Here is a 19,676-nt window from a genome sequence, read left to right as displayed (position 1 = left end):
CCATCCTGCATATTGAGTGTTGTTATCGAGACAAAGATCGATTACCCATTCAGATACCGGTGATCTGGCAACTTAGTTTGTATCTCTGAATGACAGAACATTAGGCTGAAAGCATGAGGGCACACCTACAGCTTTCTCCGATAGGTGGCTAACAAAAACATATCAGATGTAAGGCTTTTTAGGCGTTTGCTCTATTAACCAGCGTTTCGTAGAATTTTCCAGGTGGCTAACAGTCGCCCATAAGGTTCTGTATGAACTGCACGCCTGGCCTATTTGCGTGTTCTGGAGGAACTGTGTCTCTAAGGCAATTCTGTGGCTGAGATGTCCCAATTCTTGAAATTGAACCTCTCTCCCCTCTTGGACTATCACCCTCTTCGGTACAGCCTTGTCTTGTTGGATGTGAAAGCGAAGATTTGGCTTGACGATTCGTACTGAAATGTTACTGTTCCGGGTTGGCACCTTGCTGTTAGATAACACTGTGGCCAAGAATTATTTCAAGGGCTTAAAATGAACTTCCTTCGACAAAGGTTTCAATAGTTAGTCTTTCACTCTTTGTAATACAGCTGGTAAGATGAGACAAGCTGTAAAATTAATTGCATTAGTCATCCCTTTTAGTCACCTCTTGCAACAGGTGGGGGATACCATGGGTGTATTTTTCATCTCCGTCCCCTACCCACAGGGGGTCAGAGAGAGAGGGAAAAAAAAGAAAGGGATCCAACACTTCAAAAAATGAAGTACCGGACAAAGAAAGGCAAGGGCCGCGAAGGGCTTGAAAATGAGACTCCGTAGGCCTCGAATGCTCTAATACCATCGGGGTAGGAAAAGAACACGAATTGACCAAGGGAGGTAGGACAGGATAGGTAAAAGTGAGGAACCTGGCACAAATAAGCGGAAGCAATGCCAGGACTCAGCAAAGGGCCCCATGGTCGCCAATCCATGCTACCAAATTTAGAGAACCTGGGGCCCCTTTTAATTGCCTTTTACGACAGGCAGGGGATACCATGGGTTTAGTCTTCATCTGTGGTCTCCACCCACATTCTCCATAATGGCAGTGAATTCTTCAGTTAGGTAGTTATGAAAAATGAAAACAGGAATGTTTGTACCGTCAGATGATGTTCCCCCAATTAAGAAAGCCGGCTCCCAAATATGTATGCATATCTCGGAACCTCTATAAACATGAGTATGTTGATACTAGGTCATTTTTTTGATAAGCAGAGAAAGGCCTTTTTTTGTAATTTTTTAACTGTTGTTTTTTGTACATGTCAGTAATTTACATCACCGATGTCTGTCGAAATCGGGGTATTACAAATTGAGATGTATGTTTACCTGTATTTTTTTCTACATTTTCAGGAACTTCAAAGCTGACAGGACATGGAGTAAGGCGTTTCTGTGGGGTTGGAGGACGGATGTACATGAGCTCAGTAGGCACTTCCTGCATACAATACGAATTTAGATTTGTCTATTACTCTGACTACAATGGACTGGGCGTCACAGAGGAGAACTACCAACATAATTCAGCACGAGCTGCCACCACCAGTGTGTGATACATGCAATGACAAGATATATGCTAGTAAATATACAGTAGTGAGACCCAACTATATATGATAACTTAAAGTTAAATAAATTTGAGATTACCTTCGACATGAGTAATTTTGCTCTCTCAAAATCAGTCAGCTTTTGTAGAGTGGCTAAGCTTACATCCTCTATGTGAACATCGTAGACCAAAGATTCCAAGGTTACAAGTTGATTGTACAGATTTTCCAGACCCTGAAATGGAACCAATAATTAGGATTCAAGCCTTATTAAATGCTGCTATGCCCTTAACATTCCATTATTTACAAAATTATAAATTGATTTATAATTAAAATGTTTCAGATTACATGTTAAAAGAAGAATCAGAGGTACCTAAAGCCTATTTGTTCTACTGAGTTTTATACAAATTTCTGGACTGATAGGTGTACTTTTGAAAGTTCTGTGTAAATCATACTGTTTGAAAATATGTTACAATTTGGAAGATGGCTTTTGACTTCAACTCTTAGTAAAGTTTGTTTGTAATATGTTGGAAATGTATGTTCACAGTGCATTATCAACATGGATGACAAACAGTTATTTTTTCATACCATAATGATAAACTTCCAAAAAAAAAATGGGGTGGGGGGAATACTGTCTAGACATAATACAATATTTGAGAACAGTATGATGGGTATGGAGTGCTGTTGGAAAATCAATTATAGTTTAAAGATCTTTCATCTAAAAAAGGTTATATTTTGGATCTGAAGGAATAAATAATTTCATCAATCTTACATCGTGGCAAGGATAATAGCGGCGACGTGTCTTGTCATGGAAGCAATGAGGCCTCGGCAGGTCCCTGGAGAAAGTTGGCACCACATCTGCACACACAAGTCACCTAATTCCCGTAAATTCCGAGGAGGGGAGCGATGAGTTCTGGTAGTTCAATCACATACCACTCCATCACACTCCTGGCCTTATGACATGGCGCATTATCTTGTTGAAAAATGCCATTGCCGTTGAGAAACATGATCACCACGAAGGGGTGTACATGGTCTGCAACCAGTATATGATACTTCTCGGCCATCATGGTGCCTTGCACTAGCTCCATTGGACCCATGGATGCCCACGTGAATGTTCCACAGAGCATAACTGAGCTGCCGCCAGCTTGTCCCCATCCCACAGTACAGGTGTCAAGGAGCTGTTCCCCTGGAAGACGACGGATTCGCACCCTCCCATCGGCACGATGAAGAAGGTATCGAGATTCTTTTTTTTTTTTTTGCTTTGAGTCGCACCGACACAGGTCTTATGGCGACAATGGGACAGGAAAGGGCTAGGAGTGGGAAGGAAGCAGCCGTGGCCTTAATTAAGGTACAGCCGCAGCATTTGCCTGGTGTGAAAATGGGAAACCACGGAAAACCATTTTCAGGGCTGCCAACAGTGGGGTTCGAACCTACTATCTCTCGAATACTGGATTCTGGCCACACTTAAGCGACTGCAGCTATCGAGCTTCGAGATTCATAAGATCATGCAACACTCTGTCACTGCGCCAACATCCAGTGACGATGGTCACGTCCTCATTTCAGTCGTAGTTGCCAATGTCGTGGTGTTAACATTGGCACATTCATGAGTCGTCGGCTGCGGAGGTTCATCCTTAGGAGTATTCAGTGCACTGTGCGTTCAGACAGACTAAAGCATTAAAGTTTGATGTTAGTTCCGCCACAGTTTGCTGCCTGTTCTTTTTTTAGCAGTCTGCCCAGCCTACTGTGTCTGACATCTGTAATGAGGGGTGGCCGCACAACTCCTCGACATTTGGACGTGGTTTCACCTAGGTTTCACCACTTGTTGAAGACACTCACCACAGCACTCCTCGAACACCCAACAAGTCGTGCAGTTTCCGAAATCTCGGTCAAACTCGGTACATTCTACACACGGAAAGCACGCTCACTGATACTACATGCACCGTACATGTATCTGACTAGCAGTCATTCCGTGTCAGGTTACGCTGCTATTGCCTGGATGGGTTTATATCGATAGTAGGTAGGTGGTGATAATGTTCTGGCTGTTCGGTGTATATTGTCCATCATTTATATTGTATCAGGAAACGCTTACAGTCTGGATCATTATTATTAAATGTCAAGTACTGTAACGGCAGGGCCCTGGCATGCATTTTGTGCGCAAGGAACCGCAACGGCACGGCGCAGGTATGCATTTAGCAAGCAAACTACATCACAAGCTCCACGCTGGAAGTTGACCTCGAAGTGACGCACCGATCAAGTGCACAGCACATGGTGATATGCAAACTTCTAGAACATATTCTGCTAACTTTTGATCCCGATGAGATATCAACTATTGAAACATATCATCGTGTAGCCCGTTATTGAAAGGCCAACATACTCAAATTTCGTAAAAATCAGCCCAAGGACTTCCGAATAATTCCACTATAAAGAAATTCAATTCTACCAAGAGGGGAGGAAGTCGAACCTGGCAGAATCATATAAAAGAGCCAGGATTTTCTGAGTAGAAAATAGTTCTCAACTCGCAGCTGACGTGCAAACATGCCGACGTATGCAAATGTATATGCTGAAACTTGAACTAAGTCGTCGCAAAATACAACTCAACAGTAATTATCTTCAGCGAACTTATAATACAAGCATTTGCCTTAAACTTAGAAACTTTCAATCACTACAATACTAACTTAGATTTCTCATAATTTTCAAACTGTTTACAAGAACGTGTGACATTACCTAACTCACTTTATGGAACTTCATATTTCAATTATAAATTGAGTGAACTTAAATGGTTAAAACTTGTACTCATCTTAAGAGTTAGATCAACTTGGAACATTCATGGTTGATAAACATGTGCTTATTAAGACAATTTTCTGACTGACTAATTAAACACTCAGTCTATTTAACCCGATGAGTGCTACGCCTGCCTATAGACGGGCTGGCGTGGCCGGTCCACCAGTGCTTTGCCCGTCTATAGACAGTGCGCAAGAATTTTAATTTTTTTGAGTTTCCCGGTTCACTTTCGAGTGCGAATTTTAACTCTGACATGTTCTGCCACCTGTTTGGGCATTATGTAGAACTAACTAATCAGAGATTATAGCTTCAGGAAGTAACTTACAGAGCTTTTTGTAGATGTCAGCGGAGTTCATCTGTGATGTAAACAAACACGGCGGAACAACAATTTATTTGCTCTTTCAGCGATGTTATTTTGGATCACAGAATCTTTCAGTTATTAACCACAGCGGAAAGTGATGATGGAGATAATCATTTTAAGGAATTGTTAAGCGATTTTGAAAGTGAGAGTGACAGAGTGCCGAAAATATTGTATGTGAGAGAGAAACAGAGCCTCCTTCTAAACGAAAGAAGAAAAACACATTGAGTACAAAAGCTATTTTATCGCTAATTTCGTGGCGGATGGATTACTTTTCTTTACCAGAGTTTCAGGTAACTGTGACAGGCTCTGAGGGCCAAGTAGTGTTTGATGACAACCCAAAAATTATTGATTTTTTTTAGAAACTTTTGTGCCAGTGGAGTTGGTGCAGATAGTTGAACAAATCGGCATCACAAACAACCAGTAGAAAACATTTAACTATCACCACATTCCAGGTTTGGAAAGTATTTTAAAATATCAACTTATATACTTCTAAGGAGTTACATGTATTATTTGCCTACAGATTTTAGGAAATAGTATTATTTTGGGCTCTTTACTTTGTATAAAGATAATGCACGCATGGGCACATAAGTGTAATTTTGTTTTCTCTCAAAATAATATAATACATAAGTGTGGGATTTTCCATTTGCATTTAGATTTATGAACATTTTAAGCTAACCCTCCCACTGATAATTTAAAAATTGAGGCTTCTACAAATTTTTTTTACACGCGAATGAAAAAACTCAGCACTGAGGTACCCAACAGTCAAGTAGTAACTCAGCACTTAAAAGGTTAAACAAATGATTTCATAATAGCACCTTAAAATACGTGTTTAATGACAGTTCACTGAACTTTTAATACGGCTAAACTTTTATTGCGAGTATAAGATTGTGCCGCATTCGATGCTTTATAACACTACAGCTATCAGAACTTATAAATATTCACGAGTTAGAACATTTCGCTATTGTGAATAAACTTTTGGTCTTCATGTCAAATACTTGTACATATATTAGAACTGTGCTTTTATACAAACAGTGATTATAATCAAATAAGCTTTAATAATTTCACTGCCAGTGGTTAGACATTGTACGAGTGGACTTAATAAAATGCTGTGCTCATCTTATGATTTTCAAACATGAGTTATGCTAGATAGAACACTAACAAATCATTATAGTCAGTTGGACTTTCTCGTGTTCATAAATCTAACAGTAATGCGTGAAATCCTGACCGAGTGCCTATTTTCTTAAATCATCATTTCTACCTGCTGTTATCTCAAGTCGACGTGGGAGTTGGAACGTGATTTCTACGCGGGAGATGAACATGGTACCATGGGGATGATATCACAACACCTGCTGCCTATGCTTTCAACTTGCTGTTCACTGAACCGCATCTCTCTACGTTCCAATCCTGAGTTCCAGAGTATACAAGTGATATGAGTACATTTCAAACCATCTTAAGATTCCACCAGACTTTCTTATAAGTGGAACATTAGAATCAGTGACTTTGTTGGCAGTTTTACAAACAATTAACTGATACTCACTGGAAATCATATTACTCTTGCCATCTATCTACATATATAAAATAAGAGTTTTGTCTGTACATTGCTCAGAATTTAAAAAAGCATGGTATTTCTGTTTCAGTCGTGTCCACAGTAACAAGGAAACGCATTTTTTAAATTTTCCGTAATTTCTGTCTGTCTGTCTGTCTGTCTGTCTGTCTGTCTGTCTGTCTGTCTGTCTGTCTGTCTGTCTGTCTGTCTGTCTGTCTGTCTGTCTGTCTGTCTGTCTGTCTGTCTGTCTATATGTATGTACACGCATCACGAGAAAACGGCTGAAGAGAATTTAATGAAAATTTTATTCACGCTGAGTAAAATGGTAGTTTAGAGGAAGGCCTAAAAAGTTAATTCTCAAATATTTACGATATTAGTGGTCGTATCTTAATGGAAGTCGGTATGCAAAGTCGGAGAATAAGTCGCTATAATCTAAGCCATAAATAATTGTATTCACGCTGAGTGATATGGCAGTTTAGGGGAAGGCCTAAAATTTAATTCTCAAATATTTATGTTATTAGTGGTCATATCTTAACGAAATTCGGTAAGCGAAGTCGGGGAGTAAGTCGCTACAATCTAGGCCATAAATAATTGTATTCACGCTGAGAAAAATGGCAGTTTAAGGGAAGGCTTACAACTGAATTTTATCAGAGAAATTGTATATTTTGTATAAACTACAACCTTAACATACCTTATGGTAAAATAGGGTTCACAGCATTTTGGAGATTAAATAATAATTTAATTCTCATATATTTATATTATACAAAGTCGGGGAATAAGTCGCTATAATCTATGATATAAATAATTTTATTCACGGTGAGTGAAATGGTAGTTTAGGGGAAGGCCTAAAATTTAATTCCCAAATATTTATGTTATTAGTGATCATATCGGTAAAAACTACATAATTAAAGTTATATAGTATTAAATATCAGATGCTTTATGTCTTATACATTGTTACCGTACCAACTATGATCACAGATATATTCATGAATCTGGATTTTTATTACTAAGTCCAAAAATCAGATAAAAAATTGGATGTATGGCTTTTCAGGCGTTGGCTCTATTAACCAGCATTTCGTCTTAGGTCTCGTCAGAGTGGGATGTGTCAGACCCTACCCACTGATGCTGGGGTGTATGCAGGTGAACTTATCAGAAGCCTCTTATGTGGCACAGTCTGATAACTGCATACGGGAGATAAAACTCCACAATGGAAATTTGTGTCCATATTCTCCGAGGCTTATAGGTTACCACGTTCATTTGATTAGTCAAATATTATAACTTGTAAATGGTCTAGGGATTCTATCCTATGTACGTCATTCACGATGAGTGTTTTCTTTTGTGTGTGTCCGGCGGGACGATAATTATTTGAATTCGTACTTTATCAGAAACCAAACATTTGTCATTCATCGAGCTTTAAAGAGAGTCATGTGAATTACGTGTGTAAATAGGATGAACTGCTTGATAAACTGTGCCTTGAACTGTGCTTCTAAGCTATAATTATTTTGTACTGTGCCTTGAGCTATGCTTATTTCGAACTGTGCTTCAAAGCTACAATTATTTTGAACTATGCTTCTAGTTAATCGAGCTATAATTATTTTTGAACTGTGTTTCCAATTTTGAAAATGTGCACGATAAACTATGGTTCGAACTATGATTCTAATTACTTTTTCTAGTGATTTAACATATTTCACTTAGTCAAACTGTGCTATTCTGACACTCGTAACTTTTACAGTCCGTTGAACTTTCTCGTGTTCGCACAACCCTGACCGAGTGTCTATCTCACCATATCAACCTGATCTTCAAGACGACGTGGGAATTAACGTGGTACACCATGGGATTTAACATAGTACAGCGTGGGATTTAATGTGGTACAGCATGGGAATTAACGTGGTACAGCGTGGGATTAACGTGGTACGTCGTGGGAGATGGTACGTGGTACTATGGTGGACATCACAACATCAGAAGAATTCCAAATGCTGTTCGCTGAACCGCATTTCCCAGTTCCAGCATCAAGACTATTCAAATGATATGAGTGCATTTACCAACAAACGTTTATCTCCAAGATTGAACTGTAAAGACAGTGATTACTTCATTTTCAACAAACTTTCATTACCAATTAGAAGGCATATAATTCACGTAATTTTTCAAAGTGTTAAACAGTACTCGTAAATTACAAAGTAATACTAGACTTTGCGAGAAGAGAAACTTTATGTCTTCTTTCCTCAAGTGTCTACTTTAGAAAGACTGTAGGAATTTCGTGTTAACTTAGAAAGACTTTAAGAATTCTAAGTGATAATATTCTAGAAAGACTTTTGGAATTTGAAGTGCTAACATTCTAGAAAGACTTTAGGAATTCTAAGTGAGAATAGAAAGACTTTAGGAGAATTACTTTTCCCAGTGAAGTGATATTTATTTTGCGAGCTCTATGAACTTAATGAAGAGAATGACTAGTTTTCGAATTTCATTTGTTGCAAACACTCGCTAAGGTTCATATTATTGTTGAAATCGAGCAACTTTAAATCTACAGAAGAAATTTAAAATTGAAATTCTATTTTCAAATGTGAAATAATGAAGGAGTTATTTATGCCATATACAAGTTAAATAAGCTGAACATTTTAAAAATAACATCTATTATTTCATACTGCCAACACCTTTCTCTGTACTAGCTCCTAAGAACTGAACACTCCCTTAGACCAGTGTCATGCCCCCTTTTCCTATGACTATATACTTAGTTATATATTTACCTCTTTAAGATGAATTTGAAACCATAACATTATACTTACTCCAATATTCCTAGCCTGAGCAAGTTTCACAAGCGTAAGAGCATGATCCACCATACAACTACGGCTCTCAATTTGGTATACTCGGTTCTTGTACCACTCAGACAGAAGTTCAGAAGTGATAGAAAGGATGGGACAGCAGAACTGACGCAAGTCAGAATCACTCTCATATAAAAACTCTTCACCATTGTCTTCTTCAACCCCTAGAGCCTGTCTGCAAAAGATCGCAGTCAAGAAACAAAACAAACCATTCATGTAGCATTTGTTTACTACTACAGCAACTATCGCAACTATGACCACTTTTACAATAATGTATCCTTCAATAAAAGAGTTAGAAGTCAACACTATACATCTGGAAAAAAATACTTTTAAGTTTATTAAATTCCAAGACCTTATAATTATTTGAAGAATTGCTCAACTATCAGGTGATTCAGATTTTTTCTTATCCTTTTTTAAGTGAAAACATTGGAGTATGGAAGAGGTCAACCAGAAATAGATCTCCATATTAAGGTTCTAGCTGTCAGGTCATGGAGTACATATTAGGTTTAGCCATAATGATATGTTTGACAAGATGGCGAATGGTAAGGATCTACTTGTTTCTGCTGGTAATTTTGAATCTAGATTTCTAGTACCTGTAATTATAAGTTATAACAAGCATAACAAGATGAATTATGAACAACTGTATTTACTCATTCAGTTAGTTAGCATTTTATAACCTCAAAAAATAGAACAGGGAAAATTAAGTGAATTATTTTGAATCTGCAATATTGATGGAATTCCACCACTTTCTCAGTAGGGTCCCTCCAAAATAGCTGGCAAAGAGATATCCTCCTTTGGAGAGAAAGGTTGTTCCTCTTTATGAAACATTCTGCTTACTTTACACTGCCAGATTCCTATATTACTTTGGTGCAGGCTACAGCACCTTTAACTGTAGCATTTTGTGCAAAGTTGAATAGCCACCATTGCATAATTCATTTTCAGACAGTTCTTTTTCAATTTCTGGATACTGGCCTCATTTTGGTCCTTGAAATGATATGGCTGTCTTCTTGGCACACTGCAACTGTTCTTTTTGCTTACACCAGTAGCACATACACGATGGCTACACAAAACTCACGCGATGTAGCACAACTGCCATTAATTTCTGCAAATGCGATCACTGCCAATTCAAAATAAGCATTGAACTCCTGTTTTCCTTACCCACTGCTAACCACTATTCACTTACGTATGTAAAAATAATTAGCACAGAGACCGGTATATGGTAACAGACCAAGTGCACGTCTCACATGTGGTTACTTCAAGCATAATTGTGATGCGTGCATAGACCAACACTATGGGTAGGATACCAAGCTGTCCTGTTACTGCAGTGTTGCCGCTTGGTGCTTTTCAGTCGCCGCCTACAAACTGATGACTAGCTGTTGAAACAATAGATGTTTCCAAGACTGCAGATCTTGCAAAAAGATAAATAGAAAACACACTGAGGACAGAAAACTTTCACACTATCATGACAGGACTTTTTAACTTCCTCCTAACTTCCAATTCAAAATTAAGGGTGGGAAAATTCTGCAAGAGGCAAAATTACACAGGTAAATATAGAACTTACTTAAATTTGAAGGATAAGTGCAGAATATAAATACAGAATGTTAATATTATTTATTTTTGTCTACATCTGTCACATAAAAATTAAACCTTTTTCCAAATCAGGAATTAATTCAACTCCTTCACAGCACATAACGACAAAACCCCAGAAACATGAACAGAGTTATTACATTTGATACTTACCTTAAATCTTCTCGTTCACTCCAATCTTCCTCTCGCAACTGTTGTTGATCCCAAGGCATTACAGAACCATCTGAATCACACTCTGGTAACAGTAGCTCATAATCATATGGATTAGATGTTTCAGGGAAGTTGGAAAGAACTGGCAGCCAATGAGATAACACAGCTGCACCATGATATGTGAACATAGTCTTCACAGCATACCATCTCCCTTCACGGGCAAACTCCACCGTAGATGTAATGACAGACTCTGAACGAAATTTGTCATAAAATGCAGAGTTATACATTATTTCAGCTAATCGGGCCTCTCCTTCAATTTTCTGGGGGGAGAAAAAATTATACAAACTTTTCATTTTCATTTCTTCCAAGTTAACATCAAACAAAATAACACAGTATTCAAAGATTATCCATCTACAGAGAAGGAATACATTCAATAAGGACCAAACTCTGTTTAGCAAGTGGAATATGAATTTTAGTCTATCCAAAAATTGGCAGTAATTAAGGATTATAGGCCTATCCAATCATATAACAAATTTCAATACGAAGAGTGAAAAATCATCTTAATTCATACTTTATAGTAGGTAGTTCTTTTATACAAAAGAAAGCTAAGCAAAGTATGGCAATTTCTCTACAGAATGTCAGAATGCCATAACAAATAATGGAGAGGACATTATTTGCCATGTTTAAATATTGTTCTTCCTCCAGGAAAGCTGTCTTTAAAAGCTTTCTCAGTTTCTTTTTCAATTACCAGAATTACCAGTCACTACCAATTTACTGCTGGATGTTATGACCTTTGGTCAGCAGTAACCTGATACTCATGACAAACTGTCTGATTTTATTTACTCATTTCAAGGGAGGACAGCCTGTAAGTTGCTTAAGTAGCAAAGAATTCACTAAGTGTTTCTTGTATCCATCTTTCATCTGCCTAACATTTTGGAGTCCCCAATCAGACTCGAGTCCGTTACCAATATACAGTTGAAGTCCTATGTCGGATCTAGTTCAACCAACCATCAAGGTTAGATTTCACATAAATTTATGGAAAATGGTGGACATTCTCTACCTTGTGTAGAGTATAACTATTTCTATGCACAGTTTTACGATTCACTTGTTTCGTTTTAGAAGTGTTATCCCTGGGAACACATCATCTACAGAACAATGTTTACGTTCTGCAGCAACATGGCATCTACTAGCTGCGGCATGCATACTGACAAGATATTCAAGTAGTTATGTTACAGTCATGATTCTGATTATTTTTTTATCTCAATTGGAAACTACACACCATTAACAGCAGAAAGGACATGAAAACAACAGACTATGCCTTATGTTCAAACAGGAAAGTAAAGGGTGAAAGAAGGGACAAGTCATTTCTCTCTGGAACCTGTCTAACAAACCCAGGACTCTATCCCAACAAGAGCTTCCAAAAGTACCACACAATGAAAAAAATAGTGTTAGAATTAATGTTGACTGATTGAGAATATAAAATTTTGTACAGATTTTTTCCCATATTCATCTGATTTTAATCTGGACCTGTAGGGGATATGAAAAGAAGTATAATTGGACTCCAACTGTGAACTGGTAGTGTAACCTGCCCAGCACCATTTCATCCTTCACAAAGGTTTTAGATCTAATTCTGTCTCTTAGGGTTGTTTATAGCCTCTGGGCTACTCTAAGTTTCAAAGATGTTATCTTTTATGTAAAGCATGTAACCAGACTTTAAGACTCACATTTAACTCATATTTAAGGAAAGACACTGTACTATACACAAGTAAATATAGTGATTTGGAGGAGCCTAAACAGTAGTAATTTTTCATCAGATTGTAACTTAACAAGAGCATACCTCATATGTTCGTAGCATGTCAAGATACCGTAAAAGTTTGCGTCTGTAACGCAGCAGCTCACGTTGTTCCTCTGTCAAAATGGAAGCATCAATCTGAAATTTTTTTGCATTTGTTAAGTTAAAAATAACTATTTATCCTCGTGCATTTAATTGTTAAAAAATGGCTAAAACCTACTTTTGACAACAACTCCTTCATTCTCCTAGCAGCATTTTGCTTGACAGATTCTTCATCCAGAGGGTGTGATAGATCGTCCTCTTCCTCCGGAGACCGAAGAACAAAGTGACCACCATCAGTCCCTAAAAGTAAAAACATGAAAATGAGGAATAACAAAACCTCCCACTAAGGGTCAAATTAACTTTCCACTTTTCAACTTTTAATTAACTTTCTGTTAAACACATACCGTATTTACTCGCATATTAGACACTGTTTCTCCCCCACTTTTACAGCCAAAAAAAGTAAAGGGGGTCCAATATGCGATAACCTCAAATGTTATGCAGTGAACACATTCTAGGCTATAAAGAGCTATAAATTGTACATGTAAACATTCTACACTATTCTTTAACAAACTCAGCCTGCATTTAAAGTAAATAGAGTGACTTTTAGTTACTCATATCACGTCATTTGTTTCATGTCATTAATTCCTCTGGTGAGGTTGACGTCAGGAAGGGCATACGGTCGTAAAAACTAACTATGAAAATTCATCTCACTTCACACTCCACCCCGTAGAGGAAAGGGATAAGGGCATCGTATTATCACATTATGCAATACTGATACAAAATAACTTAATGACCAGTCATTTGTCTCCATCAGTTGAGCAATAGGCCTACCACACAGTAAATCTGATCACTGCTTTCATTTGAATGATCGTCTTGTGCCGCCAACTTCCCTGTTACCGGCGTGTCGTCATTCCAAGTGATGTCATCTTCACTGCCATCTTGTCAGCCATGCACTGCAATCAAGAGCATTCGAGGTCCTGTCTTTTTGAACCTTTTAAAAATAGTTTTGTTCCTGACTATAGAGTCCAAACAGTGTGAATCTATTCCCAAATGGTTTCTGGAGATGGTCTCTGATATTCCCAGTTGGTGTCTGAATAGCACAGGCCACTCCTTCCGAACAAAGCCGTGCTATAGAAAGCATACCAAACCACCAGCTGATAACTAGCGTATGTTATGAGTTGTACTTCCAAACGTAATACATAGTGAATGGAAGCATTCCTTTCATGACTGCGGCTTTCGAAAGCCAGATCCTTATTTTTAAGTATTTTTCATGCTTGTTATCACATCAGGATTTACCTAAACAACTGTAAATGAGATAAGAGAGACCGCATTGTTTAGATTAGGTAATATTGCCCGGATAACGCCAAAAAGTTCCACGAAGGAAAGAATAAAAATAAATAAGAGGAAAGTTTGCCGTATTTATGGATATCTACAGGTGTGGCGCTAACACATTTTATAATCGTAATGTTTAATTTTGTACGTTCACTGTCTCCATTTTGTTTATTAACGCATACCCTAGTATGTTTTATTTGGCGTCTCTGAAAATCATTAAAAGTAAGTGGGGACATAAAATTATTATTATTATTATTATTATTATTATTATTATTATTATTATTATTATTATTATTATTATTATTATTATTTGTTAGGTACATTGGCGAGTAAAACAACTGTTATAATTGGATAGTTTTTATCATGTTTTAAACTTACTTCTCTCCAAAAATTACCTAAATTGGCCTGAGTTATGAGCTATTAAATGATCGCTTTGTTACTGATCTCGCCTGCTATATTAATAGCAACAGCTGCAAATATTTCTCAACTATTAAACTATTTTTCTCATCCCAAGGTGGTGCAGCTCTTTTTAGACACGCCCCCAGTGGAGGGAAGTTACATGTACCATTTTTACTGCATATCTACCTTCCTGCCATTCGTAAATCTCTGGCAGTACGGTACTGGGAATCAAACTCAGACTCCTGAGAATGGCAGCTAATTGTGCTAACCATTACGCTGTCAGACATTCCTAACTACAAAACACAGACATGTAGTTATGAATGATGTATGCTTGCAATGCACGAGTCGGACATGAAACTATTCACCTATTTGTGCGACGTCATCAGAGCTGCACCAGGCCTACACTACGGAGGCAGACATTTCTTAACTATGAAACACAGATGTACTGCGTGACTTCGATGAGTGTTTTCACTGTGTGGGTCGTACGGACAAAATTATTCACAAATGTGTGCAGCAATGTCTTCAGAGCTGCAGTAAGACTTGTACCTGCTTCAAAGCAGAATCGTTGTCCTTCTCTGATGAATTACGTTGGGGGATCTTGTATGCAATTTTTTTTTTCATTTTCTTCGTCTCGAAAAGCCAGGGTGGGTGGGGGGTTCTAATAAACGAGGGGATCTAATACACGAGTAAATATAGTATTTATGTCTAATGCAAACAAAGATTCTGATACATAATCCAAAATCCCAAATGATCATTTTTCTGGAACAAATTAGTCACATATCAAATATAGAAGAACTGTTCAGCAATGACAGACCTGAAGAACATGGTGTGAAGGATGAGGTGTGGCTTGTCATCTGCTAAGTGACGAATTGCAAGGCTTGTGGGTCAAATGGAATGCATGCAGAGCTCCTCAAACTCCTGAATAGAGCTTTCCAACAAAATCTACTTGGCCAGAATAGTTCCAGAAGATTGGCTCAGGTCCACTTATATAACTTTCCCAAAAACTCAAATGCAAGATGAAGCACATTGCACAGAACCATCAGTCTAAGGGAGCCATATCCTCAATATATCCTCGAAGATTATTCACGGAAGGATCGACACTAAGTGCGAAGAAGTGATAAATGAAACACAATTCGGATCCAGGAATGGTCTTGGGACTAGAGACGCTCTTTCGTGCATGCAAATGCTCACCCTGCATTGCTTAGAAATGAACAAGGACTATGAAAAGTCATTTGACAAAGTCCAGCACAGGAAGATGATGGAGATTACGCAGAACATTGTACTTGACATCCAAAACATGCAGATCATTACTAACTTGTACTCGGGTCAGAAAGCAGCAGTCAAGATTTGGGGAAAACCTGTCAGAAGAAGAAGATATCCATCGTGGCGTTCAACAAGACTTTGTTTTATCTCTAACTAAACTAACCCCATGGTACTACATCCCTGAAGGGCCTTGACCTACCAAGTGACCGCTGCTCAGCCCGAAGGCCTGCACATTACGAGGTGCCGTGTTGTCAGCACAATGAATCCTCTCGGCCATTATTCTTGGCTTTCTAGACTGATTATCACCTCTACTCTTCCATATTTACTCAAGAGGCTATCCTTGCAGAAGCTCTACAAGTACTGTCTACCATAGGCTGACACGGGGAGTGAATGAACAACCTCCATTATGCAGATGACACAGACAATTCAGAGGACCTTTAGGTGGTGGTGGTGGTGGTGATTAATGTCTTAAGAGGAAGTACAACCAGGCAACCATCCTCTATATAACACTAATCAGAGATAAAAAATGAAAGGTGGTGGTGATTGTTTTAAGAGGAAGTACAACTTGGCAACCAACCTCGATGTAGCACTAATCAGAGAGAAAAAATGGAAGGGATCCGACACTTCAAAAAATGAAGGTAGTGGCCAAAGAAAGGCAAGGGCCACAAAGGGTGTGAAAATGAAAGACTCCCTAAGCCTCGAGTGCTCTAATACCTGTTAATAAACTTAACCATGATAGGTTAATATTGTGTTTGGTCCGTATTGACTGGTCTAAATGTACAATATAACTATTTATAATAGTTTATTTAAATCCGCCTTGATCAATACACTCATTAAATGAAAGAAACATTATTTATTATTTATTTATTAAACCATTTAATGAGTGTATTGATCAAGGCGGATTTAAATAAACTATTATAAATAGTTATATTGTACATTTGCTCTAATACCGTCGGGGTCAGAAAAGAGCAATAGTTGACCAAGGGAAGTCGGATGGGATAGATGAAAGTGAGGAGCCTGGCACAGGTACAGTAAGTGGAAGCAATGCCAGGACTCAGCAAAGGGCCCCATGGTCACCTACCCAAGCTCCAAAGTTCAAAGCCCTTGGAGCCCCATTTAGTCGCCTCTTACTACAGGCAGGGGATACCATGGGTGTTATTCTACCACCCCCATGCACAGGGGGGAGGACCTTCAGGTATTATTAAACATAGTGAACGTGGCAGGCAGCAGCAGAGGGTTGAAGATAAACAAGAATCCTGAAGAATGTGGTGTGAACAAGGTGAACACAGTTCCTGCTATTTCAAAGTACGGGGTGTGGCATGTTATCTGTTAAGTGGAGAATGGGAAGGCTCCTGGGCCTGATAAAGTATACGCAGAACTCCTCCAATTCTGGGACAAGAGAGGAATCAGTACTCTGACCTGACAGAGCTTTTCAACAAAATCTACTCGACTGGAATAATACCAAAAGATTGGCTCAGGTCCACTTTCATCACCATTCCCATAGGCATTCAGTTCATGGTCATCAGTAAACAGAAAGAAGTCCATGCACAGCTCACTCTCGGCAATGACACCATCGCTAAAGTTCACCAATACCAGTACCTAGGATGTTACGTCAACAAGCTTTGGGACTGCAGCAAAGAAACTCAGGTTCACATCAAATGTATGAGAAGCAGCCTCCAACCGAATGTTGGTTGCTCTTTCGTCACTGATGATATGAGCATGAAGATCTCGCTTCCTAGTGTATGCAGCGTGTATACTGCAGAGCTTCACGCCATCTTAGAAGCTCTGCAGTTTGCACTGGATGACGAAAGAAACCATTTTCTTATGTGTACCGACTTCTCTGCAGTCTATTGAAACATGTTTCTTGCAACACCCACTGGTGCAGCAGATTCATGATCTTCTAGTCAGACTAAGTGATGCTGGCACTAAGCCCACATTGACATTGGGGGAAACAAACTTGCGGATGAAGCTGCAAAGGAGGCGGTACTTTTACCATTGGGACTGCAGCCGGATAATGGTGAACGAAGGCATGGAAATATTTCCAATAAACAGAGGAATCCGTGTTCACCTTGGGTCCACACAGTACATCTGGACGTATATCCGGTCGTGGAACTAACCATGGAGGTACCTCGCTAAAAGTCTGTTCAAGACAACCACCGATATCTATATATTATTCAAGACACAAGCTATCAATAAGACCAATTTCATGTTTTAGCCCATATTGAACTTACTACTAATAGTTACAAATTCTTGTCCACCTTATTCAATACATAAAAATGTTTATTGTCTCTAAAAGGACATTTACTACAATACAAACATTAAATGGGACATGGTTTGCTCGTTGTGTCGAGCATCTTCAGCCATTTTGTACAATTATCTCAAGGTTGAGTGTTTATAATAAACCTTATTTTACAATTATTTGTTCATTAAAAGGTTGTTACACAATAAAATATCGTTACTATATAAAAAGTAAATAGGAAGAAACAACAATTAAAATGGGTCTATAATAGACTAGACGTTAAACACAAGAAGTTGATGTCCAAGCCATAGTAATGTGCCAATTAAATTGTAAGATTTGGCTAATGAATTAGAAGATTAAACTTGCAATATATTCTCGTTAAATGAGAATTACACCATTATTAAAAGATGGATCATTAGAGGTTTGTAGTCTGTTGTATGCGTCATACTTGTAGTCTTCACCAATCCCCAACTGATTTGAGTTGGCCAATTTTTACTGGTCTGTTTGTTATTGAAATGTGGTTAAAAGGGACACGAATATTTGTTACTTAGTTGTTGGTGTGCTGTTTACTGCAACGTTATGGATGAATATGTCTGTAACAAAAAAATGTTATGAGTATGATGATTTGTAATTGTTTTTATAGATTCTTAAGGTTGAAACATCACTTACCCCTTTTTTTTCACGCTTTAGTGTCTAGCTGTGCTTGTTGCAGTACTGAGACTATTTGTCGTGTTCTTACTTCTTGTGTTATACGTATGGAGTGGGTGTGGTAGAGGGCAAGTAGGTGGGGAAGGAGAAGGAACTGTGGGCGGAGCGTTGGGTACTGGCACAACATGAGGACAAGTAGGGGACGTAGGGGAAGGGGGTGTGGGCTTGGTATTGGATGCTAGCTTAACTTGTGGAAGGGGGTCTCTTTGTATATTCAAGGTGGGAGTTGTATTTGTTGACGTATTAGAAGATTTATGGTTGAAAATTTTAAAAATTTTACTTACTGTTCTCTGATTTGAAAGCTTGTAGCAATTTTGGTAATTGTTCTATTAATGGGCTTTTTATTTCGATTGCATCATTTAGGTTTATTTTCCCCTATTTACGTACTCATTTAAATGAATATAAATGTTTTCATATTTGGTCATTAACTTTCCTTTTTCAATTCTTATTATCTTTTGCCTGCTGCCATTTCTTGATGGATGCAGTACTTTTGTATCCATCTCTTGGCACAGGCCAGAGTAAAGTGTAGCTTTCACCGAAGTCCCAGTCTCATCCATGGCTGTGACAATATGGAAGCTGCTGGGGTATGGGTGGTGCTGAGTAATGGCATTCAGAGCACGATTAGTGCATCTGAATGTTATGAAAGGTGTTGCTCATAGGGTCAGTCATGCTGCAATAGCACTTTCTGACCCAGTGAGGAAAGCAATGGCAAACTACCTCACTCCTCGTCTTGCCTAGTACGCCTCATTTTGGTGCTGCCATTGGTTTTTGTGGTTTCCTTATAACCGCATAACCTTTGGTGGTGCTATTTGAGGATCCAACCAGCCTCTGGGCTGATGACCTAACAGACAGATATTATCTGAATTGATGGCCGGCCTCTTTCATCTGGTTAGCAATTACAGAATACTTATTATGTTTTAATGCGTTATAGTGTTCCATATATCTTGTGACAAAACTACGCTCTGTCTGGCCAACATATGAAAAATTGCACTGTGTGCATGTTAATCTATATATTCCAGAACCCTGATATCCAGCTTTATTTGCAATAACTGTATTATGATTGAATATATATTTCTGTTAGTGTTATGTGTCTTGAATGCTATTTGTAAATCTTGTTTTTTCAAA

At 38.4% G+C, this 19,676-nt stretch overlaps 1 protein-coding gene across 1 annotated transcript in view; it reads right to left on the bottom strand.

Moving 5' to 3' along the window:
* The window catches only part of LOC136871696 (NBAS subunit of NRZ tethering complex), a 297,103-nt gene that overhangs the window by 194,576 nt on the left and 82,851 nt on the right, over nucleotides 1-19,676 (bottom strand). The window contains exons 14-18 of the mRNA XM_068227188.1: nucleotides 12,789-12,910; nucleotides 12,614-12,706; nucleotides 10,780-11,096; nucleotides 9,004-9,214; nucleotides 1,636-1,767 (exon numbers count right to left, since the gene is read on the bottom strand). Of these exons, the coding sequence (XP_068083289.1) occupies nucleotides 1,636-1,767; nucleotides 9,004-9,214; nucleotides 10,780-11,096; nucleotides 12,614-12,706; nucleotides 12,789-12,910 (875 nt within the window). The remainder of the gene's footprint in view (nucleotides 1-1,635; nucleotides 1,768-9,003; nucleotides 9,215-10,779; nucleotides 11,097-12,613; nucleotides 12,707-12,788; nucleotides 12,911-19,676) is intronic.

This window comes from Anabrus simplex, chromosome 4, assembly GCF_040414725.1.
Source record: "Anabrus simplex isolate iqAnaSimp1 chromosome 4, ASM4041472v1, whole genome shotgun sequence".
Classification (NCBI taxonomy): domain Eukaryota; kingdom Metazoa; phylum Arthropoda; class Insecta; order Orthoptera; family Tettigoniidae; genus Anabrus; species Anabrus simplex.
The sequence above is the reverse complement of the archived record's forward strand: the minus strand, read 5'-3'. Positions and strand labels throughout refer to the sequence as shown.